The sequence below is a fragment of the Phacochoerus africanus genome, chromosome 10, assembly GCF_016906955.1.
Source record: "Phacochoerus africanus isolate WHEZ1 chromosome 10, ROS_Pafr_v1, whole genome shotgun sequence".
Lineage (NCBI taxonomy): Eukaryota > Metazoa > Chordata > Mammalia > Artiodactyla > Suidae > Phacochoerus > Phacochoerus africanus.
This window is the reverse complement of record NC_062553.1, coordinates 80815876-80841372: the sequence shown is the minus strand read 5'-3', so window position 1 is coordinate 80841372 and position 25497 is coordinate 80815876. Positions and strand designations below refer to the sequence as shown.

The 25497-nt window shown below is 41.0% G+C and overlaps 1 protein-coding gene across 1 annotated transcript in view; it reads left to right on the top strand.

Annotated features, from left to right (window-relative positions):
• The window catches only part of ARHGAP10 (Rho GTPase activating protein 10), a 370863-nt gene that overhangs the window by 163978 nt on the left and 181388 nt on the right, over positions 1–25497 (top strand). Inside the window, exon 11 of the mRNA XM_047799118.1 lies at positions 23740–23821. Coding sequence (XP_047655074.1) covers positions 23740–23821 — 82 coding nt within the window. The remainder of the gene's footprint in view (positions 1–23739; positions 23822–25497) is intronic.

Here is a 25497-nt window from a genome sequence, read left to right as displayed (position 1 = left end):
TTGTTAGACTTAATCTTTTTTTTTTTTTTATAATTTTTTTATTTTCCCACTGTACAGCAAGGGGGTCAGGTTATCCTTACATGTATACATTACAATTACATTTTTCCCCCACCCTTTGTTCTGTTGCAACATAAATATCTAGACAAAGTTCTCAACGCTATTCAGCAGGATCTCCTTGTAAATCTATTCTAAGTTGTGTCTGATAAGCCCAAACTCCCGATCCCTCCCACTCCCTCCCCCTCCCATCAGGCAGCCACAAGTCTCTTCTCCAAGTCCATGATTTTCTTTTCTGAGGAGATGTTCATTTGTGCTGGATATTAGATTCCAGTTATAAGTGATATCATATGGTATTTGTCTTTGTCTTTCTGGCTCATTTCACTCAGTGTGAGATTCTCTAGTTCCATCCATGTTGCTGCAAATGGCATGATGTCATTCTTTTTTATGGCTGAGTAGTATTCCATTGTGTATATATACCACCTCTTCCGAATCCAATCCTCTGTCGATGGACATTTGGGTTGTTTCCATGTCCTGGCTATTGTGAATAGTGCTGCCATGAACATGCGTCTCTTTTAAGTAGAGTTTTGTCCGGATGGATGCCCAAGAGTGGGATTGCGGGGTCCTATGGAAGTTCTATGTATAGATTTCTAAGGTATCTCCAAACTGTTCTCCATAGTGGCTGTACCAGTTGACATTCCCACCAACAGTGCAGGAGGGTTCCCTTTTCTCCACAGCCCCTCCAGCACTTGTTATTTGTGGATTGATTAATGATGGCCATTCTGACTGGTGTGAGGTGGTATCTCATGGTAGTTTTGATTTGCATTTCTCTTATAACCAGCGATGTTGAGCATTTTTTCATGTGTTTGCTGGCCATCTGTATATCTTCTTTGGAGAACTGTCTATTCAGGTCTTTTGCCCATTTTTCCATTGAATGATTGGCTTTTTTGCTGTTGGGTTGTATAAGTTGTTTATATATTCTAGAGATGAAGCCCTTGTCGGTTGCATCATTTGAAACTGTTTTCTCCCATTCTGTAAGTTGTCTTTTTGTTTTCTTTTGGGTTTCCTTTGCTGTGCAAAAGCTTTTCAGTTTGATGAGGTCCCATGGGTTTATTTTTGCTCTGATTTCGATTGCTTTGGGAGACTGACCTGAGAAAATATTCATGATGTTGATGTCCGAGAGTGTTTTGCCTATGTTTTCTTCTAGGAGTTTGAGGGTGTCCTGTCGTAGATTTAAGTCTTTGAGCCATTTGGAGTGTATTTTTGTGCATGGTGTGAGGGTGTGTTCTAGTTTCATTGCTTTGCATGCAGCTGTCCAGGTTTCCCAGCAATGCTTGCTGAATAGACTTTCTTTTTCCCATTTGATGTTCTTGCCTCCCTTGTCAAAGATGAATTGACCATAGGTGTCAGGGTTTATTTCCGGGTTCTCTATTCTGTTCCATTGGTCTGTCTGTCTGTTTTGATACCAGTCCCACACTGTTTTGATGACTGTGGCTTTGTAGTATTTCTTGAAGTCTGGGAGGGTTATGCCTCCTGCTTGGTTTTTGTTTCTCAGGATTGCTTTGGCGATTCTGGGTCTTTTGTGGTTCCGTATAAATGTTTGGATTGTTTGTTCTAGTTCTGTGAAAAATGTCCTGGGTAATCGGATAGGGATTGCATTGAATCTGTAGATTGCTTTGGGTAGTATGGCCATTTTTACAATATTGATTTTCCCAATCCAGGAGCATGGACTATCTTTCCATTTCTTTACATCTTCTTTGATTTCTTTGATGAAAGTTTTATAGTTCTCGGCATATAGGTCCTTTACCTCCTTGGTCAGGTGTATTCCGAGGTATTTGATTTTGTGAGGTGCAATTTTAAAAGGTATCGTATTTTTGCATTCCTTTTCTAATATTTCATTGCTGGTATAGGGAAATGCAACTGACTTCTGAATGTTCATCTTCTATCCTGCTGCTTTGCTGAATGTATTAATCAGTTCAAGGAGTTTTGGGGTTGAGTCCTTAGGGTTTTCTAGGTATAGTATCATGTCATCTGCAAAGAGTGACAGTTTTATCTCTTCTCTTCCTATATGGATGCCTTTTATTTCTTTGGTTTGTCTAATTGCTGTGGCTAGGACTTGAAAACTATGTTGAAGAGCAGTGGTGAGAGTGGGCATCCCTGTCTTGTTCCAGATTTGAGTGAGAAGGCTTTCAGTTTTTCCCCATTGAGGATTATATTTGCCGTGGGTTTCTCATAAATGGCTTTGATTATATTCGGGAATGTTCCCTCTATACCCACTTTGGCGAGGGTCTTGATCATGAATGGATGTTGGACTTTGTCAAATGCTTTTTCTGCGTGTTAGACTTAATCTTGAAGATTTTGTAACAGTTAAGAAAGGAGGAAAGGAGGCCGAGGCAAGTGGAATGAAAGGAATCTTGAGAGAACATGTTAAGAAAATCCTCGAGGTCTGAGGTTCTCAAAAGTGAGTGATTTTATGTCTGGGGACATTTCGAATGTCACATTTGGGATGGGGAGGGCAGCAGGGGTTCGGGCTGCTGCTCCTACTGTCTAATGGATGGAGGCTAAGGGTCTTTCTATGTGTCCAGCCCAGGATGGCCTTCCCAAGAAGGCATCACCTGGTCCGGACTGTGAGCAAGGTCGCTGTTGAGAAGCCCTTCTTCAAAGCACTTGAAAAGACAACCCCGAGAGTTTGTGGAACTATCTTTTACATGTTTAGGTGACTGTGTTTATAAGGTGTACATTTCAATTTTAAAAAGACGTAACTGGTAGTTCCCATTGTGGCTCAGCAGGTTCAGGAACGATATTGTCTCTGTGAAGATACAGGTTTGATCCTCGGCCTTACTCAATGGTTTAAGGATCTGGTATAATTGGTTGTAGGCCAGGGAATGAAGTCACAGTGTGAAGGGCTCTGTCTGGCTTTATCCTTTCAGGAGCAGCACATCATTTAAGAATTCTGCTCAAGTTCCATTGTAGAGAGAAGGAAGTCACTTTGGGAGTTCCTGTTGTGGCGCAGTGGAAACGAATCTGACCAGGAACCATGAGGTTGTGGGTTTGATCCCTGGCTCTTAGTGGGTTAAGGCTCTGCTGTTGCCATGAGCTGTGGTGTAGGTTGCAGATGTGGCTCAGATCTGTCATTGCTGTGGCTGTGGTGTGGGCAAGCAGCTATAGCTCCCATTAGACCCCTAGGCTGAGAACCTCCATATGCCGTGGGTGTAGCCCTAAAAAGACAAAAGACAAAATACAAAACAAAACAAAAAGGGAAGTCATTTTTAAAGAATTTAGGTGGAAATGGTAGAAAACGGAGTGGGCAGAATTAGAAATAGCATTTCCTGTACATAGCCTTCTGCGTTTTTTGCAGAATGCAAGATTTTGCCCTAAGGATGGTGGTATTGGTAGTGACATGCTGAAAAACCACATTTTATATTGGTTCCATTATTTAAATGGAAATCTGAATTCATTCATGAAAATGCATATCCTGAAGGACATTGGAGTTTAAACTGTCAAAAAATTTGTAGCTTTTATGGAGTTCCCTTCATGGCTCAGTGGCTAATGAACCCGACTAGGATCCATGAGGATGTGGGTTTGGTCCCTGGCTTTGCTCAGTGGGTTAAGGATCTGGTGTGGCTGTGAGCTGTGGTGTAGGTCACAGACATGGCTCGGATCTGGCGTTGGCTGTGGCTGTGGCAGAGGCCGGCAGCTATAGCTCTGATTAGACCCCTAGCCTGGGAGCTTCCACATGCTGTGGGCATGGCCCTGGAATAGCAAAAAAAAAAAAATAAATAAAAAGTTTGTAGTTTTTATAAATAAAGTTGTAATGAACACATATATTCAAGAGTTTTTGTGGATACATGTTTTCATTTCTCTTGGATAAGTACCTCTGAGTGGGATTTCAGTGTATCTTTGTGTATGACTTTTATGAAAATTAACAATTGTTCAAAGTAGTTTTATCCTCTTATCAGCAACATATGAGAGTTTCAGTTTCTCTATTTTCTTACCAACCTTTGAATATGTTAGTACTTTTCATTTAAACTAATTATGGAGTTCCCATCGTGGCGCAGTGGTTAACGAATCCGACTAGGAACCATGAGGTTGCAGGTTCAGTCCCTGCCCTTGCTGAGTGGGTTAAGGATCCGGCGTTGCCGTGAGCTGTGGTGTAGGTCGCAGATGCGGCTCGGATCCTGCGTTGCTGTGGCTCTGGCGTAGGCCAGTGGCTACAGCTCCGATTTGACCCCTAGGCTGGGAACCTCCATATGCCGCAGGAGCGGCCCAAAGAAATAGCAAAAAGACAAAATAAAAATAAATAAATAAATTAAACTAATAATAATTAGTAAATCCTCCCACCCCCAGAGGCCAAGTTTATTTTATCTTTTTTTAAAAATAAACCTATATCACAGCCGGGGCAACCCTGGATCCTTTACCCACCGCGCCAGAGGGGGAATCGAACCTGCACCTCTGCAGACACCTTAGCTGCTGCTGTCAGATTCTTAACCTGCTGTACCACAGCAGGAGCTCCCCAAGTTTATTTTATAAATCAAGGAAAATAATATGAATTCCTGAAGGATCATGAAGAGCCCATATTAATTTTTTAACTCCCATATCTGATTCCTTTTCATTTCATATGGAGAAGCTGGTTAGTATTGACCTGACCAAACTGGGACCTATGAAAACCTTTGAAAAAGAAATTTTTTTTCCAATAAATTTTATTTGAGTATAGTTGACATACAGTGTTGTGTTATTTTCAGGTATACAACAAAGTGAATCAGTTTTATATACATTCCTTTTCAGATTCTTTTCCCATATAGGCCATCAAAGAGTATTGAAGAGATTTCTCTGTTCTTGTTACTTATCGATTTTGTATATGGTAGTGTGTATGTGCTAATTCCAACTTCCCAATTTATCCCTCCCTCTAACATTTCCTCTTTGGTAACCATAAATTTGATTTCGAAATTTTCGAGTCTGTGTCTGTTTTGTGAATATGTTCTTTTGTATCATTTTTAAAATTAGCTTTCACATACTAGTGATCCCATAGAACATGTATCTTTCTGTCTGATTTACTTCACTTGGTATGATAATCTCTTAAGTCCATACATGTTGCTGAATTATTTTGTTCTTTTTTATGGCTAAGTAATATTCCATTTGTGTGTGTGTGTGTGTGTGTGTGTGTGTGTGTACACGTGTATAACATACATATATGTATCACATCTCTTTTACTGTTGATGGATGTTTAGTTTGCTTCCATGACTTGGCTGTTGTGAATAGTGCTGCAGTGAACATTTGGGTGCATGTATCATTTCAAATTATGATTTTCTTTGGGTACATGTCCAAGAGTGGGATTACTGGATCATTTGGTCATAACTAGCAATGTTGATTGAGTGCTGTATGAGTCCATATGCTTTTTGGCCATTTATATTTCTGACATTGTGAAGTGTCTATTAAAATCTTTTCCTCATTCAAAATATGTTACTAGTCTTTCTTATTGAAGTTGTAGGAATTATTTTAAGTATTTTGGATACTAATCCTTTATCAGATATATTAATTATTACTATTTGCTCTGCTCTGCATTTTGTTCATTTTAAGTGTCCTTTGATGAGAGAAACATTTGAATTTTGATGAAGTTGAATTTATCATCCTTAGAAAATTTTATTGGTAGAACTCTTTGCCCTGAGACACCTTTACCTATTCCGAGGTGGGGAAAATATTTTTCCATGTTTTCTTATAAAAGCTTTATAATTGGTCTATGACTTGTGAAGATCTTTGGGTGGTGTGTGGTGTGCTTTGTGAAGATATTGTGTTATTTATTTTTTCCTGTACAGATACCCAGTATGTCTAGCACCATTTTTTGAAAACCTTCCATCACTGAATTGTTTGGGCACCTCTGTCATAAATCATTTGACTGTGTATTTGCAGATCCAATTCTAGATTCTCTGTTGTGTTCCATTGGTTTATTTGTTCTTTGCCAATTTCACACTATCATTATTACTGTAGCTTTATAGTTAAGTCTTAAAGCCAGCTGGTAGGATTCCTCTGTTTACCCCCCCTCCCCGCCGCCCCCAAATTGTTGTGCCTTTCTAGATCCTTGGCATTTCCATATACATTTTACAATCAGTTTTTTGGTAGGAATTATTATTATTATTATTATTTTGTCTTTTGTCTTTTTGTTGTTGTTGTTGTTGTTGCTATTTCTTGGGCCGCTCCCGTGGCATATGGAGGTTCCCAGGCTAGGGGTTGAATCGGAGCTGTAGCCTACGCCAGAGCCACAGCAACTCGGGATCCGAGCCGCGTCTGCAACCTACACCACAGCTCACGGCAGCGCCGGATCGTTAACACACTGAGCAAGGGCAGGGACTGAACCCACAACCTCATGGTTCCTAGTCGGATTCGTTAACCACTGCGCCATGACGGGAACTCCTTTTTTTTTTTTTTTTTGGTAGGAATTATTTTAAATCCTTCATTAGAATCCTTCATCAAAAAACCTATAGGCCACTATTATTAATATAGAGCCTTAATAATTCATGAGTCTGACTTTCTGATTATTTAGTTTTTAATTTCTCTAATGTTTTTTAGTTTTCAGTGCAGGGCATGTATATCATTTGTTAAATTTCTCTAAGTATTTTATGTTTCTGGAAGGTATTTTTAAATATATTATGTTTTTCATTTCATTTTCCAGTATGCTGTGAGTATATAAAAATGCAAGTGGTTTTTGTAGACAGCAATATCACTGAGTTGATTTATTGCTTCCTGCAGTTTCTTTACGATTTTTATTGTACGCAGTGGTATCATGTGTGAATAAAGACAGCTTGCTTCCTTTCTTTCCAATCTAAATGCCTTTTATTTCTTTTACTTGTCTTTTTGCATTGCCAAGACCTCCAATAATATGTCGAACAGAAGTAGTGATGTTGACATCTTAAGAGGAAAAGCATTTGTTGTTCACTGTGAAGTATGATGTTAGCTGAAGGTCATTGGTAGATTGCCTTTTATATTGAGGAAAATTTTGTCTATTCCCAGATTTAATTATAAATAGATGTTGACTTTTGAAAAAAGATACTTGTCAGCATCTGTTGAAATGATCATGAAATATTTTTCTTGGAGTTCCTTTTGTGGTGCAGCAGGAATGAATTTGACTAGAATCCATGAGGACGTGGGTTCAATCCCTGGCCTTGCTCAGTGGGTCAGGGATCTGGCATTGCTGTGAGCTGTGGTGTAGGTCAGAGATGAGGCTTGGATCCTGCCCTTGCTGTGACGAAGGCTGGCAGCTGTAGCTCTGATTTAACCCTAGCCTGGGAATTTCCATATGTGGTGGGTGCAGCCCTAAAAAAGCAAAAAAAAAAAAAAAAAAGAGAGAATTCTTGAATCTGTTGGTGAATTGCATTAAATTTTCTAAGTTAAACTAACCTTGCTTTCTGAGATAAACTCTACTTGGTAGTAATGTATTAACTTTTTGGATATTGCTGTATTTATTTTGCTAATATTTGTTTAAGAATATTTGTATTTGTGTTCATTACAGATACTGTGTATTGTGTTCTTATTTGGCAATGTCTTTGTTTGATTTTTGATATCAGGGTTATGGTGCCTTCAGAAGAGCTGAGAAGTTTTCCATTTGGCCCTGTTATTTCTAAGTGTCGGTGTAGTTTCTTCCTTAAGCGTTTGAGAAAATTTACCTGTGACGCCGTTTTCAGCTGGAGGGTTTTTGCGGGATGTTTAAAAATGGCAGATTGCATTTTATTTTGAATGTAGACATTTAAATCTATAAATTTCCTTCTAAAACTGCTTTTGCCTGTATCCCACAAAAGTTCCAAAGAATTTAAAAAATTTTTATGTGATTAGGAGATAGGTGTGGAATTTAAACTCAGGTGTTTAGAAGGATGTTTTAAAAATTCCAAATGGATGGGGATTTTCTATGTGCAATATCATGATTGCTTTCCTACTTTAATTCTCTTTTGGTCAGATAACATACTCTGTATTTTTTTTAATAAGTAGACGTTTACTTGTTTCACGGTCCCAGACATAGTCTATTTAGTATATGATGCATGTGAGAACAATGATTTTTCTGATGTTTGGGGGTGTGATGTTCTGTAAATGTCAATTAGATCAAGTTTAGTTGATATTGTAGCTCAAATTTTCATTATGTTTTGGGTTTTGATAATTTTCATCAGTGATTAAATTAGGGATGTTACAATCTGTAACTATGATGAGGACTTGTCTGTTCTCTTTTGATTTTTATCATTTTTGTTTCACATATGAATATTTGAGATTATTTTGTTTTTGTGTATGCACATTTATGATCGCCTCCTTGACGTGACCCCTTCATTATGAAATTAGTCTTCTTCTGCTAATAATCTTCATCTTGAAATCTACCTTGTTTGATATTAATAGGACCACACCAGCTTTCTTATGCTTTGTTTGCTTGGTGTATTATTTTTCATCCTTTTCCTTTTATCTGTTCATGTCTTTATGTTTAAACTTTGTTTTTCATAAATGGCATATAATTGAGTCCTGTTCTTAAGGAAGCCAGTGTATGAGCCTTTGCTTTTTAATATGTTTATAATACAGTTCCGTAGGCTAATTTAATTTGAGCATCTCTTATCGTGCAGATCTGCTGGAGAATTCGTTTATGTTTTGTTTATCTGAGATGTCTTTATTTTGCCTTTATTTTTTGAAGGATGTAGACTTCTGGATTGATAGGTCACCCCCCCCCCCAACCACACTTCTAAGAAATCATTCCATTTTCTTCATCCATTTTTCCCTCTTGGCATGTCATCTATCTTTCTTATTGTTCTCTCTTATGCCAGCTCTTTCTTTTGCCGCTTTCAAGATTTTCTTTTTATGGCTTGCCTAGATGTGGTTTTCTTTGTTTTATCCTGCTTGGGGTCATTGACGTTCTTGGGCATGGGGGTCAATAATTTCTATCGGTTTTGGTAAATCCTAGCCCTTATCTCTTCGAATGCTTGTCCTCCTTTTTCTTCACTTTCCAGGATTCCGAGTGGATTATGTTAGACCATTTGATGCTGGTTTCAGTTGTACCTGTAGGATTTTACAGAGGTGACTGAGGGATGACGTGGAGAGGCTCATGCCACTGGAAGGGAATTCCCTCACTTACCTTTTGGGGAGGAGGGCACACCATGGGGTCCCCGGGGAAACACTGGGTTTGGTGAGTAGTCGGGAGGAAGGGCAGGGGAATCCTGGACCAGAGCCTTTATTGGGGTTTCCATGGGAAAGGTAAGACAGAGAAGGGGAAAAAGCATAGGAGTGGCTGCTTGGAATCATATTGGTGGGCTCTAGGCTGAGGGGTGGTTTTTGTTTGTCTGCTGTCAGGCCTGGGATTATGTAGGGCAGGGAAAATACTGGCTTGAGTGTGAGAGACAAAAGGGGTGGTTGGGGATGTAGATGGGGGATTGGCTGCTTTTCATGTGCAAGGTGTGTGCTGGAACTCTTTGTCACTGGTATTTTCCATTTCTTGCCTATTTGTCTCTTTTTAATAGTTTTCATCTCTGCTGAAATTCCCATCAGTTTGTACCTGTTGGCCACCATCTGCACTGGCTCCTTTAACATATTTACAGTTGTCTTTGAGGTTTCAGTCCAACTTTGCAACCCCCCCATGCATCTGATACCTGGGCTATTTCTAGGTCTGGTTCTCTGGACAGCTTCCTCTCTTGATGCTGGGTTACATTTCTCTGCTTCTTTGCACTCCTTGTAGTTTTGGGGGCAGATGCCAGGGATTGTGCTGAAGAGACTAAAGTAAGTTGCATTCATGGCTGGCAAAGGGCATGGCCATTGCTTCATCAGGCTGCTGACATATGGGGCTGTCACGTGTTGGTGGTGGAGCTGAGATCCAGTATTGTTGTTATTTTAGTTGGATTCCATTGGTCCCAGGGCCTCCTGTGATTTGAGGTGGCCGTCGGGACCAGCTCTGGAGGCTTTTCTGCCCCGCCTCTCCCTCTTGGCACACACACTTCTTCCAGCGCCTGGGGAAATGCCGTGGGAGGGAGTGACAGGGTAGGTTCACGATCTCGTCCTGTCTATGTCTTCTAGGGATCCCAAACCATCACATCAACCTGTACTCTACCTTTAAAACTTTGTTGAAATCCTGTTTTGCATGGAGTTCCCCTTGTGGCTCAGTGGAAATGAATCTGATTCGTAACCATAAAGATGCAGGTTTGATCCCTGGCCTCACTCAGTGGGTTAAGGATCTGGTGTTGTCATGAATTGTGGTGTAGACTGCAGACAAGGCTCTGGTGTGGCTGTGGCTCTGGTGTAGGCCAGCAGCTAAAGCTCCCATTTGACCCCTAGCCTGGGAACTTCCATATGCCGCAGGCATGGCCCTAAAAAGACCAAAAAAAAAAATCCTGTTTTCCTCTTCTTTGATGGCTTTCTCTTTGTCCTGCTGGTGCACAAAGGGTAAAAATAGCCGTGTGAGTGCATGCACGTTCTCTTCAAGAAAGGATTTGTTGCTTTCTGCATTTTAGTGAACTGAGATTTTTTTTTTGCATCTTCATTTCTCATATAGTTATCTTATTTTTTTATTTTTATGTTCTTGTCTTTTTAGGGCCACACCCATGGCATATGGAAGTTCCCCAGCTAGGGGTCAAATCAGAGCTACAGATGCTGGCCTACACCACAGACACAGCAACACCAGATCCGAGCCCTGTGCATGACCTCCACCACAGCTCACAACAATGTCAGATCCTTAACCCACTGAGCGAGGCCGGCGATCGAACCCGTGTCCTCATGGATACTAGTCAGGTTTGTTACCACTAAGCCATGGTGGGAACTCCAGATAGTTATTTTAAAAAACAAAACTATTGTGATTTTATAGGTACTCCATCTTGTCCATGTTCTTATGGTGAAAATCATGTTTTCTTACAACTTGTGTTCTAAGCAGAAGCAGCTGTTCTCTAACGATTAATAGCTTGAATTTACTTTCACTGGAGAAAATAATCTTAGTTGTGACTCTGTCATTGCTTACTTGTTCTATTTGAAACACCTTTTTGGTGGACAGAAGAAAGCAGTTATTATGAAGTAATACCCTTGATAAAATCAGGTAATATGCTTTTACTTTATTTTTTATTATTTTTTTGCTTTTCAGTGCTGCACCCACAGCATATGGAGATTCCCAGGCTAGGGGTCAAATCGGAGCTGTAGCTGCCGGCCTACACCACAGCCGTAGCAATGCCCGATCCAAGCCGTGTCTATAACCTACACCACAGCTCATGGCAATGCCGGATCCTTAGCCCACTGAGCAAGGCCAGGGATTGAACCTGCATCCTCATGGATCCTAGTCAGGTTTGTTAACTGCTGATCCATGAAGGGAACTCCCAGGCAATATGCTTTTAATTATCCCTGAAAAAAATGTATAATTCATAGATTTGTTTTTATTTATTTATTATTTATTTTAAAATTATTTTTATTGTTATTGCATTAAAAATTTTTTTTCCAGCAATCCTTGTGAGAAGCTGACTGCGATGGCTACATTCTATAACTTCTAAACGTGACTTGCCTTTTGCACTTTCCCCTTATAGTAAAGTTTGCAATGTGCTGATTTATTTTTTTTCTGCTTCCTTTTCAACGTTCCATTTAGAGAAGCATTAGCACATCCCTGATTTCTTACCATCATATGTTTTTGAAGCAGCTTTGTAATTTTTCCTCCTAATTTTTCCATTTACAATAATGTCTCATTAATTGACCTCTCATAAATGTCTTGTGAATGTTTCTCTCTGTTCTTTTTGTATATTTTCCTTTAAAAAATTTTTATTTTATTGAGGAATGGTTGATTTACAGTGTGGTGTTAACTTATGCTGTACTGCAAAGTGATTTAGTTATACATAATATATGTATATTCTTTTCATATTTCTTTCCATTATGGTTTATTATAGGATATGAATATAATTCCCTGTGCTGTACAGTAGAACAATCTTTTTGTATATATATATATTTTTTTGCTATTTGGGCCGCTTTACTGTTCACAGGATATTTATTTATTTTGTCTTTTTGCTATTTCTTTGGGCTGCTTCCGCGGCATATGGAGATTCCCAGGCTAGGGGTCTAATCGGAGCTGTAGCCACCGGCCTACGCCAGAGCCACAGCAACGCGGGATCCGAGCCTCGTCTGCAACCTACACCACAACTCACGGCAACGCCGGATGTTAACCCACTGAGCAAGGGCAGGGACTGAACCTGCAACCTCATGGTTCCTAGTCGGATTTGTTAACCACTGCGCCACGACGGGAACTCCTGTATATTTTCTTAATTTATGGGCTCACTGATCTATCGTGTAGAATATAAGGAAAATGCATGTCTTCCACATGTTTTGATAGAAGTATAAAAAATGCAATTGAGGGAGTTTCTGTTGTGGCTCATTTGGTTAAGGACCCAGCATTGTCTCTGTAAGGATGTGGGTTTGATTCTAGGCCTTGGTCAGGGTTAAGGATCTGGCATTGCTTCATGCTGTGGTGTAGGTCACAGGTGCGTCTCGGATCTGCCGTTGCTGTGGCTGTGGTGTAGGCCATCAGCTGAAGCTCCTATTCAACTCCTAGCTTGGGAACTTTCATTTGCCAAGGGTGTGGCCATAAAAAACCAAAGAAAGCAAAAAAATACAGTTGGAAGAGAATGAATAGATATAGGATCAAATGTAGAAAATAGATAATAGCACTGCAGGCTGTTTCCACATAGGCCTAGGGTAGTGTCTGATGTGGAATAGTCCGTATAGTTTTTTGGAATGAATGAATGAATGGAAAGAGATTGAGATGCTGATTTAAGAATACGAATTTGTTTAACCTGAGTGTTTCTTTCTTCTGATTTCAGTTCTCAAACTTGTGCTCTACCGATACTCATTTTGGTTTTAAAAAAGGACAGACCAGGTGTTACTTTTATCTGGTCTGCTTTTCCTTCATGAAGTTTATTCCATTGCCTTTGGATTCACCAGGAATCCACTTTGCCTGGCTCTGCTTGGAGACTTTGCCAGAGCTTAGCACAGTGTCTGGCACACAGGACATACCAGATAGAGTTTGGTTGAAATGAATTATTGAATGAAAGAAGAAGAGATAGCCGTGACCTCGGCTGGATCTGTGTAATGCATTGCAGCAAATCTGCTCCAAGAACCCTAAATTAGAACTTTGTCAGTCCTGGTCCTGGCTCCAGGGACCTCACTAATGCTGCTACCTCATCTTCTCCATGAAATGAAGACATTTTGTCTTCTTTCTTTATGTACATGTGAATAGTCCTGCACATTGTCACAAAATTCTTTGTTCTTTGCTGGCCTCAGAGTCACCATGTTGTTCTGTACATCTGCCACATTTTATTAATAAAACAAGTCCTTCTTTGTATCAAATACTAGAGAATCTTTACAGTTAAAAAATGAGATGATGGAGTTTCCACTGTGGTACAACAGGTCAAGTCTCCACCATTGTCTCTGGTGCTGCAAGTTTGATCCTTGGTCCCGGGGCAGTGGGTTGGGTGTAGGGGGCATAGTGTAGGAGGCAACTGCAGTTCGGATTCCATTCCTGGCCCAGCCCAGGAACTTCCATATTCCACAGGTGTGGCCAAAAAAGAAAAAAAAAGAAAACACCAGAAACATTGAGACACTAATAATACAGCAGTTTAGAATTTGTCTGATATTTCCTTAGGTCTTGGCTTTGCTTAATGATTTCCTAGCAATTGATTATCCAAAAAAAAAAAAAAGGGGAGTTTCCTGGTGGTCTAGTGGTTAGGGCTCGGCACTTTCACTGCTGTAGCCCAGGTTTGATCCCTGGTCTGGGAACTGAGGGCCCACATCAAGCTGCTGTACACCGTGGCTGAAAAGAGTCGGGGTGGGGATTTAAAATGGTTAAAACAGGTGTTTGGTGCACTACATTTTATTTAAAGGTAGGGTAGGGGCTCGGTAAATAGAGGGTGAATGTGAGCAGCATCTGTGACAGGGTCGGAACCCAGCTCTCTCTGATACTGGTGACTGATCCCTTTAAGCGATGTGTGGCAAGTGTGAAGTGTTCTGCAGAATCACTACAGTGTGATGAATTAATTCTCCAAAGTGGAATTGTTTTGCATTACCTTGTTATTATTTGTCAGAATGTAAACAGAAATAGATTTCTCTCTTGTAGGTGATAGATTTGTACTTAATCTCTCATCTTTCAGCAGGTTGGTTTGGTTTGTTTTCTGCCTTATTCAAAGGGCTAGGTGACTCAAGTCTGAGGCATCATGCCTGCAGGCAAGGACTAGAATAATACGTCTGTTTTTCTGCCACACTGTATTTCTGTCCAGCCGTAATATGGCTGTTTCATCTGAAGCCTGACAATTGCTCTTTTTCTTATTTCAGTGTCTGTGATTATAGTTCCTAACTTTTTAGATTCTATTTTTTTCCTTTGGTCTTTTTGCGACTTCTAGGGCCGCTCCCTCGGCACATGGAGGTTCCCAGGCTAGGGGTCCAATCGGAGCTGTAGCCACACGGGATCCGAGCCACGTCTGCAACCTACACCACAGCTCATGGCAACGCCGGATCCTTAACCCACTGAGCAAGGCCAGGGATTAAACCTGCAATCTCATGGTTCCTAGTTGGATTCGTTAACCACTGAGCCCTGATGTGAACTCCATAACTCTTTAAACTCTTGAACATGCAATGCTTTTGTCTTGTGTTCCAAGTTATCAGACCAAGTCTGATGCCTGCTCTTTTTTTTTTTTTTATTTTCCCACTGTACAGCAAGGGGGTCAGGTTATCCTTACATGTATACATTACAATTACATTTTTCCCCCAGCCATTCTTCTGTTGCAACATGAGTATCTAGACAAAGTTCTCAATGCTATTCAGCAGGATCTCCTTGTAAATCTATTCTAAGTTGTGTCTGATAAGCCCAAGCTTCCCATCCCTCCCACTCCCTCCCCCTCCCATCAGGCAGCCACAAGTCTCTTCTCCAAGTCCATGATTTTCTTTTCTGAGGAGATGTTCATTTGTGCTGGATATTAGATTCCAGTTATAAGTGATATCATATGGTATTTGTCTTTGTCTTTCTGGCTCATTTCACTCAGGATGAGATTCTCTAGTTCCATCCATGTTGCTGCAAATGGCATGATGTCATTCTTTTTTATGGCTGAGTAGTATTCCATTGTGTATATATACCACCTCTTCCGAATCCAATCCTCTGTCGATGGACATTTGGGTTGTTTCCATGTCCTGGCTATTGTGAATAGTGCTGCCATGAACATGCGGGTGCACGTGTCTCTTTTAAGTAGAGTTTTGTCCGGATAGATGCCCAAGAGTGGGATTGCGGGGTCCTATGGAAGTTCTATGTATAGATTTCTAAGGTATCTCCAAACTGTTCTCCATAGTGGCTGTACCAGTTGACATTCCCACCAACAGTGCAGGAGGGTTCCCTTTTCTCCACAGCCCCTCCAGCACTTGTTATTTGTGGATTGATTAATGATGGCCATTCTGACTGGTGTGAGGTGGTATCTCATGGTAGTTTTGATTTGCATTTCTCTTATAACCAGCGATGTTGAGCATTTTTTCATGTGTTTGTTGGCCATCTGTATATCTTCTTTGGAGAACTGTCTATTCAGGTCTTTTGCCCATTTTTCCATTGAATGATTGGCTTTTTTGCTGTTGGGTTGTATAAGTTGTTTATATATTCTAGAGATGAAGCCCTTGTCGGTTGCATCATTTGAAACTGTTTTCTCCCATTCTGTAAGTTGTCTTTTTGTTTTCTTTTGGGTTTCCTTTGCTGTGCAAAAGCTTTTCAGTTTGATGAGGTCCCATGGGTTTATTTTTGCTCTGATTTCGATTGCTTTGGGAGACTGACCTGAGAAAATATTCATGATGTTGATGTCCGAGAGTGTTTTGCCTATGTTTTCTTCTAGGAGTTTGAGGGTGTCCTGTCGTAGATTTAAGTCTTTGAGCCATTTGGAGTGTATTTTTGTGCATGGTGTGAGGGTGTGTTCTAGTTTCATTGCTTTGCATGCAGCTGTCCAGGCTTCCCAGCAATGCTTGCTGAATAGACTTTCTTTTTCCCATTTGATGTTCTTGCCTCCCTTGTCAAAGATGAATTGACCATAGGTGCCAGGGTTTATTTCTGGGTTCTCTATTCTGTTCCATTGGTCTGTCTGTCTGTTTTGATACCAGTCCCACACTGTTTTGATGACTGTGGCTTTGTAGTATTTCTTGAAGTCTGGGAGAGTGATGCCTCCTGCTTGGTTTTTGTTTCTCAGGATTGCTTTGGCGATTCTGGGTCTTTTGTGGTTCCATATAAATGTTTGGATTGTTTGTTCTAGTTCTGTGAAAAATGTCCTGGGTCATTGGATAGGGATTGCATTGAATCTGTAGATTGCTTTGGGTAGTATGGCCATTTTTACAATATTGATTTTCCCAATCCAGGAACATGGACTATCTTTCCAATTCTTTACATCTTCTTTGATTTCTTTGATGAAAGTTTTATAGTTCTCGGCATATAGGTCCTTTACCTCCTTGGTCTGGTGTATTCCGAGGTATTTGATTTTGTGAGGTGCAATTTTAAAAGGTATCGTATTTTTGTATTCCTTTTCTAATATTTCATTGCTGGTATACAGAAATGCAACTGACTTCTGAATGTTCATCTTCTATCCTGCTGCTTTGCTGAATTTATTAGTCAGTTCAAGGAGTTTTGGGGTTGAGTCCTTAGGGTTTTCTCTGTATAGTATCATGTCATCTGCATACAGTGACAGTTTTATGTCTTCTCTTCCTATATGGATGCCTTTTATTTCTTTGGTTTGTCTAATTGCTGTGGCTAGGACTTGAAAACTATGTTGAAGAGCAGTGGTGAGAGTGGGCATCCCTGTCTTGTTCCAGATTTGAGTGAGAAGGCTTTCAGTTTTTCCCCATTGAGGATTATATTTGCCGTGGGTTTCTCATAAATGGCTTTGATTATATTCGGGAATTTTCCCTCTATACCCACTTTGGCGAGGGTCTTGATCATGAATGGATGTTGGACTTTGTCAAATGCTTTTTCTGCGTCTATTGAGATGATCATATGATTTTTGACTTTTTTTTTGTTAATGTGGTGTATGATGCTGATTGATTTGCGTATGTTGAACCATCCTTGTGAACCTGGGATGAACCCATCCTGGTCATGGTGTATAATTTTTTTGATATGTTGTTGGATTCGGTTGGCTAAGATTTTGTTGAGAATTTTTGCATCTATGCTCATCAATGATATTGGGCGATAGTTTTCTTTTTTGGTGGTATCTCTGCCTGGTTTTGGAATGAGGGTGATGGTGGCATCATAGAATGTCTTTGGGAGTATTCCTTCTTCAACCTTTTGAAAGAGTTTAAGGAGGATGGGCACCAATTCCTCTTTATATGTTTGATAGAATTCACCTGTGAAGCCATCTGGTCCTGGACTTTTATTTGTAGGGAGTGATTTTATGACCTCTCCAATTTCATTTCTAGTGATCGGTCTGTTCAGTTGGTCTGTTTCTACTTGATTCAGTTTTGGCAGGCTGTAAGATTCTAGAAAATTGTCCCTTTCTTCCAGATTGTCAAACTTGTTGCCATATAGTTGTTCATAGTATGATGCCTGCTCTTATCCAGCATCTCTATTTGCTGCTCTAGGTGTACCTTGGTTAAGAATCTGACCATCAGAGTTCCCTGGGGCTCAGCGGGTTAAGGATCTGACATCATCATTCCTGTGGCTCTGGTTACTGCCATGGCACATGTTTGATTCCCAGGCCAAGAAACTTCTCACATGCCTTGGGTGTGTGGCCTCCCCCCACCCCCCAAATCTGACCTTCTGCTTTTAGCAAATGTTATCTCCCCTCACGTGTGTACGGAAAACCTTAGGGGAAAACAAAAAAGGAGCTAGGAAGCACAGGAAATCTCAGTGGGTTCAGGGTCTGATTTTGAGTATTACAAGTATAGTAAGACCTTATTTGCCACACAGTTGTTTTTGGCTTTCACCGAACCCCTTTACTAGTTACGATGTTCTATTGGAATTACCTTTTTTCTTCTTGGAACAATAGCCTTCTTACACGTTCCTTTTTTTGCCCATAGTAGGTAGAAGCACTTCTAGAATATTTCTCAGTCATTCTTTTTTTTTTTTCCCTTCATTTTGGTCATTATCGCCTTTTTTGGGGGTGGGAACACCCACTGTATGTAGAAGTTCCAGGGCCAGGGATTGAACCTGCAGCACAGCAATGACAACACCAGATCCTTAACTGCTCAGTCACCAGGGAACTCCTTGGTCATTCTCTTTTATCCTTTGAGTCTTCTAACAAATCTTTGCAGCCAACTTCTTCCTGGCTCCAGGCCATATTCTCCCGGGCAGCCAGTGTTCGTGGACACTTTACTGTGATAATATGAACCCCCTACTAAAAACCTTCAATGACGTTTAGGATAAGCAAACCCTTAGCATGGCCAGGGGGCCCTGTGAGGGGCTGTGTGTCCTGCTTTCTCTCCTGTGGCTCTCCAGCTGGCTTACGGGACCCATGATGAGGCTGATCCCAGCTCCTCCACAGTGTGCCCTTTCCTCCTCTGTGCCTTCTCGGCATAGGGGACCCCGCTAGCCCTATTATTCCTACAAGGCTTGTTTATTCTTAAAGCCTCAGGTTCAGTGTCCCTTCCCCAGGGAACCCTAATTTCAGGCTTTTCTTTCTTGCTCCCATAGCTCTTCAAAATTCTAAAGTTACTTGAAGAGACTGGCAGCTGAATTAACTCATAGTCAGGTCTCCTAGACCACAGTGATTTAGCATATCTGAAGTGGAAAGCCTTTACATTTGGGCATACATCTTCTTCTTCTTTTACTTTTCTTTTTAAAATTTTATGGCCACACGCACAACATATGGAAGTTACCAGGCCAGGGATTGAAGCTAAGCCTCAGCTGTGACCTGCGCCACAGCTGTGGCAGCACCAGATCCTTTTACCCACGACACCGGGCTGGGGATCGAACCTGCACCTCTCAGTGATCTGAGCTGCTACAGTTAGGTTCTTAACCCTCTGTGCCACAATGGGAACTCCTGGACATATATCCTCTGATATCCTTCTCACATCTTCCTTCTAGGTAGCTGACTTCACTCCGTTACACTTACCAGACTCCCTTGCAGCACTCTGTGTACTTGTAATTAATTGATTACTTGTAATTTGTTTCCCTTCTCCTTTCTCTGCTGACAGTTGGCTCTCTTGTATATCCAGCTCCGTGCTTAGTACATAGTAAGATATTTCCTAATTCTCTGCTATTTCATAACTCTCTGGTACAATGGCTTAAGCGTAGTGGACAGTTATTCAGTATTTGTTGACCTGAATGTTTGTGAACCCTGTGTTTGTATTCCCAGGACAGACTTTACCATTTTAGGCCTTAGGTCCCATTTTTTTCTGCTGGTTTTGCCATTTCTGGATTAGAAAAGCTGTCAACTTTATTTAATTTTTTTTTTTTTTCTTTTGAGGGCCATACCTGTGGCATATGGAGGTTCCCAGGCTAGGGGTTGAATTGGAGCTGCAGCTCCGGCCTACACCGCAGCCCCAACAAAGCAGTCTCTGAACCATGTCTGCAACCTACACCATAGCTCATAGCAATGCTGAACCCTTAACCTACTGAGCAAGGCCAGGGATTGAACCTGCATCCTCATGGATACTGGTCAGGTTTGTTTCCACTGCGCCACAATGGGAACTCCATAAAGCTATCCACTTTCTCTTATGTATTTGCCATGGCCTCTTGCTGCACATTTTATACTTTAGTTCGTTTAATGACGTATTACATGTTTAACTCCATCTACTTTTTTGAGACATCTTGAGGCATTTTCTCTTCTTTACAAGAATGGAACATTCATGCAGGCCTGAGACCCTCGGTTGTAAATATTGTTTTGTCACTTAACCAATGTAAAGAAAAACATTCATGCCATCTGAAGTTTTCTCTCACAATTTTAATTAACTCCCCTGAGCCCAGTGTGGGTTACTAAGAATAAGGGCCAAAATCTTCACGTCCCAGTTGAGGAACTTCTTAAAACAGCCTGGTTTTCTGGGCAGCTTGCCTTGATTCCTGCTCCAGAAGGATGCTGAGCGTGGCAGAGTGGGAGGAAGGGGAAGCTTGGTTGTGTGCTCCGAAGTGCCAAGGTGATGGCAAAGCTGGGCCAATGCTGACATGTTTCCGGTAGACAGTCAAGGGCTATTTTGCTGTTCAGGAGTGGGGTTAGGGAATTACAAGTGCTTTCTTGCCACAAAATTCATATCTGGGGGGAAAATGGTTACTGTCAAGAGCCTATCAGTTGCAGCTGTAGTTACTTGGTAGTGAGCTTGAAGCTGCTAACTTCTCAGGCTTTATAACCATCATGGGGGGAAGAAGCATGATGCCTGTGGGTGTGTGTTTGTATTTGGCACGGTGCTTTTGGAGTATCGCGTGCTTTCTAGTGCTTTATAATCGTAGTGATTATTGAATTACACTTGATTCCTGCAGCTCTCCTTAGTTGTAAATGATTATCCAATAGTTGAAAATGAGCTGAAATGCTGTTACAGGAGTGGTAGCTTTAAAAAGTATGTATAGTGTCAAACAGGATTGAATATTTACTTTCTATTTCAACCATCTGTTTCTATTTGCAGTCGTCTGTGGTTTGGAGTATTCCTGCCTTTTCATCGCTTGCCAGAAAAGTTCATTTTAATACTTTTGATCAAACATACAATAGCTGCATCATTTGAGAAACCACTACAGTTTGAGGAAATATTAATGGCTTTTCTACCTGGTACTCTATCTCAATATTAAGAGTTTTCTGGCGGAATCTCTAAATGTCTAAATAAACTGAACTGAGAAGGATCAGCATTTGGCCCTGAGCACCAACTCAGGGCGCTAAGAAAATAGGAAGAAAATACCCCCAAATGGTTAACAGTGCTGTCTTCTTGGAAGTATAATTGGAATGGGGTGAAAAATGACTTTCTGGTTTCATTCTGCCCATGCCTGGGTAACAGTGAACATGTATCTCTTTCTAAGAAAATTTTAATTCACTTTTAATTTAATTTTTATTGTAGTAGAGTTGACTTAAAATCTATTAGTTTCAGGTGTACAGCAAAATGAATCAGTCCTACATATAAGTATATCCACTCTTTTTTCCCATGTAGGTCAATACAAACTTTTGAATAGATTTTCCCCTGCTATATATTAGGTTCTCATTAATCATCTCTTTTATACAGTGGTGTGTCAGCTGTTATTCCCACAAGTCTTCCCTTTCCCTAGTGGTTTCACCTATTATAACCCTAAGATTGGTTTTGGAATCTGGGTGTTTATTTCTGTTTTATAAATTGTTTCTTTGGTGTCTTTTTTTTTTATTAGATTTGACATATAGGTGCTATCATATGATATTTGTCTTTCTCTGACTTACTTCACTGAGTGTGATAATCTCTAGGTCCATCACCCATGTTGCTGCAAATGGCATTATTTCATTCTATTTCATTTTATGGCTGAATAATACTCCCTTGTGTGTATGTACCACATCTTCTTTATCCATTCCTCTTGCTGGACATTTAGGTTGCTTCCATATCTTGGCTATTGTATATAGTGCTGCATGTATCTCTTTTGTAAACAAAAGTTTAATCATGACTACCACCTCACACCCATTAGAATGGCTACTCTCTTCCCCCCCAAAAAAGAGAGAATAAAATAACAAGTGTTGGTGAGAATATAGAGAAATCGGAAAACCTGTGCACTATTCCCGGGAATGTACAACCCTGCAGCTGCTATGGAAGAGCAATGTGGCATTTCCTCAAAAAATTAACAATAAAATGACCATTTGACCCCTCTCATGAGGCAAACTCTCTCTCCCCACTCACGGAATACTTTTGTGCTCCAAGTGTGTGGATTTCTCTACACTAAGCAATTCTCTAGTTCTCTGTGGAGACTAAGTGTCCTATGGTTTAACTCAGTTTTGACAGTAGCTAGAGTTCCAGAAGACCCCACAGATGAAGGGCCCAAGATTGTCCGCTACTGGAGGTCCCCTTGTAGTGCAAGGAGTTCGGTGGTGTCTCTGGAGCACCAGGATGGAGGTTCGATCCCTGTCTGGCACAGCAGTTAAGGATCTGGCATTACTGTAGCTGCCACTTAGGTCGCATCTGTGGCTTGGATCTGATCACTGGCCTGGGAATTCCATCTGCTGTGGGGCAGCCAAAAATGGGAAAAAAAAAGATTGCTCCCTGTCATCTCAGATGTCAGTCACAAGTTCCAGGTTGTTAGCTGTGCTTTTAACTATCAGTAGGCATTCCAGTGACCCTGTCCTCTAGTTTGATACTTGGCTAAAATGGCTCACAGAACTCAGGAAACAGTTTGCTTGCAGTTGCTGCTTTATTACAAAGGATTTTTTTTTAAAAGGGGAACAAGTGAACAGCCAGATGAAGAGAAGTTTGGGGCAGAGTATGGAGGAGGAAGGGGCTTGAGCTTCCACGTCTTCTCTAGGTGTTCCCCCTCCCAGCGTCTCCAGGAGCTCACCAGCTGGCAAGCTCCCTGAACCCTAGAGGTTTTTATGGAGGCTTCACTGCACAGTAACAGCTGTTGAAATCATTGGTCCTTGGCTTTGGAAGCCAGTATCCCGCCCCTACCCGCTCCAGGAAGGTATATGAACGGGGTGCAAGTTCTAACCCTCTAATCACGTGGTTGGTTCCCCTGGCAGTCAGCCTCCATCCCGAGGTTCTCCAGGAGCCTCCAGCCCCGTCAGCTCATTAGTATACAAAATGACACTTAACCATTTCACAGATTCCAAGGGTTTGGGGAGCTGTGTGCCAGGAGATGGGCTCAGAGACCAAACATGTATTTATCACATTATTCCTAACAACTCCACTTCTGGATATGTATCCCCCCAAATTGGAAGGAGGGTCTCGTGATATCTGTATGCCTGTGTTAATAGCAACATTGTTTACAGTAGCCAAAAGGTGGAAACAACTCAGGTGTCCCTTGATGGGTGAATGGATAAGCAAAATGTGGTATATACATGTAATGGAATACTAGGCAGCCTTAAAAAGGAAGGGAATTTGGACACAGGCTACAGGGATAAAAGTAGAGGATGCTTTACTAAGTGAAATAAGCAAGTCACAAAAAAACAGATATATTGTGAGTCCACGTACAAAAGTTACCTGGAGTCATCAAATTCATAGAGACAGAAGGTGGAAGGGTGGTTGTCAGGGGCTGGGAGGAGGGGAAATGGCAGATTGTTGTTTCTTGGGTACAGAGTTCTAGTTTTACAGGATGAGAGGGTCTGGAGACTTACTCCACACTGCTGAACTGTGTAGTCAAAAAAAAGGTGAAGATGGTATGGTATCACTTACATGTGGAATCTAAAATATGACCCAAATGAACCTTTCTACAAAACAGACCCACAGCATCGAGAACAGATTGTGGTTGCCAAGGAGGCGGGGGAGGGAGTGGGATGGACGGGGAGTTTGGGGTTAGTCAATGCAAATTATTGCATTTAGAATGGATAAGCAATGAGGTCCTGCTGTACAGCACAGGGAGCCATATCCAGTCTCTTGGGATAGAATATAATGGAAGACAGTATGAGAAAAGGAAACATATATATGTATGACTGGGTCACTTTGTTGTCCAGTAGAATTGGAACAATACTATAACTTTAATAAAAAAAAAAAAAGTAAAACATTCGAACTATTGCCAGAAAAAAAGGTACATATGTTATGTTCTATGTATTCTATCACAACTGAAAATTTAGAAAAAAAAAAAAGTTACCAGAATGAAACCATGGAAAGTAGAAAAGAAGGTTTGTGTTTAGCAGCCAAGAGGTCACTTGATCTGTTTCTGGTGTCTTGCAGGCCTGGCGTTTCCTTGACCATGCAGGCATTTTCCGAAGAGGAGAGGAAGCAGTGGTTGGAAGCTCTGGGTGGAAAAGAAGCTGTAAGGATAACCTCCGGTCGAGTTTTATTTCTAGTCCTTGCGCAGTGACTTGTGTCCGTTGTCTTGTTATTTTTGCCTTCTAGTATTTGAAAAAAGTTCCCTGCCAAAGCTGGTGTCAGGAATCCTCTTGCCAGCATTTAGTATTCTAGTAATTTGGCTTGAAGTAGCAGCGACACACATGAGCATGGCGTATTGTTAGTGTTTATTTTTGATTTTTCTTGATTTGGCTGCTCAGAGGAAGTCACCTGAATTCTCGATTTCTCCTCTCCTCCTTGTCGCCGTACTTTGGATGATGAACGCAATAAATGCTTGCAATTCGTTCTGATCTCAGCAGAGACAGAACAGCAAATATGAGGCTGTGCAGGCAATATTAGAAGTGACTGCTGTACTCACTTTGCTGGATTTAACAGTTTACGGTTTAGCCTGATGGTTGACAGTCTGTGATACAATGTAGCCTTCGTGAATGGGCCTCTCTGTATTCTGATTAGTTTGAGAAATAAACTAAAGGCCCTGATAGAGATCCAGAGGCACAGGAATTCAGTCTGTTGGCCACTTTATTCAAGTGCTACTTTGTTTCCAGTGGACTGGTGGCTTTGGCCAGTTGAGAATAGGGCAGCTTGTGTATTGAATGGGGGACTTAGGATAATTGTAGAAAATACCATAGAACCAATTTAAATAAACTCTGCTTAAAGTATTATGACCCTAAACACACCGCCAGTGCTGGTACCCTGTAGGCTTATCTGGAGGACATTTGCAATTTCAGCGGGATTTCAAATATAAAGAGGGAAAGAAAGGGGTTTGCAAAGTACAAGAGGGGTCATCTATATAGAAAGGTGTCAGAAGAGAGCTTATGAAGAGGGCAGAAGACAATGTTACCTGATGGTAGTAGGCAGCACACTGAGAGGGCAGGAAACAGGGCAGAGAGGCTAAGCAGGAATGTGTGTGGCAGTCTTGATGTGGTGTTTGAGAAATGGAAGCCCAAATTACATATTTAAAAAATAGATCCTTTATAGGAGAGTGTATCATTCTTAGAGGAAAAAAAAGCAGTGATCAGATTTGTGTATCATTTTCTGGTACTTAATCTCCATGTAGCCTCTGTGGTTTTATTTCTGTCTCTTTATTCTTAATTTGTCCTGGATGTCTTTTGCTGGGAGTCCAGAGTCCTTACAGCATTGATAGTTGCTGAGATTTAAAGCAGGTTAGCCTAAGCTTCTCTGGTAAAGACTGTTACACTGACCAGCACTCATCCCCCTGAGAGATTCCAGAAGCTCTTTGGAAAGTGAGTCTGTCTCTTTGCATGGCAAAGCGATCACATGACTAATTCCAGAGGAAATAAGTCCCTTGCCAAAGGCACTGCGACCTTGAAGATTATCATCTCTCCTTTAGAGTAAAAAAGCCTAGTGATTCATTTGAAATATACAGAGAAAGGCAAATCTGCAGAAAGAAAATATTCATCTGTGTATTTATGTGGGGGTGCTTAAGGCACAGCTTTGTTTTTCCTGGTGATGCGATGTGCCTTGCAAATAATTGGGCAGCCTTAGAATTCTTAAAGTAGCTTGGGAGGATCACCCTGCCATTTCAGATGTGGTTATTAAAATTATAGGCAGGAGGCATGTCTTTCTTAGGGAAATACCTGATTTTAGAAAGAGCGGTAAAGAGCATGAGCTTCATGTTCC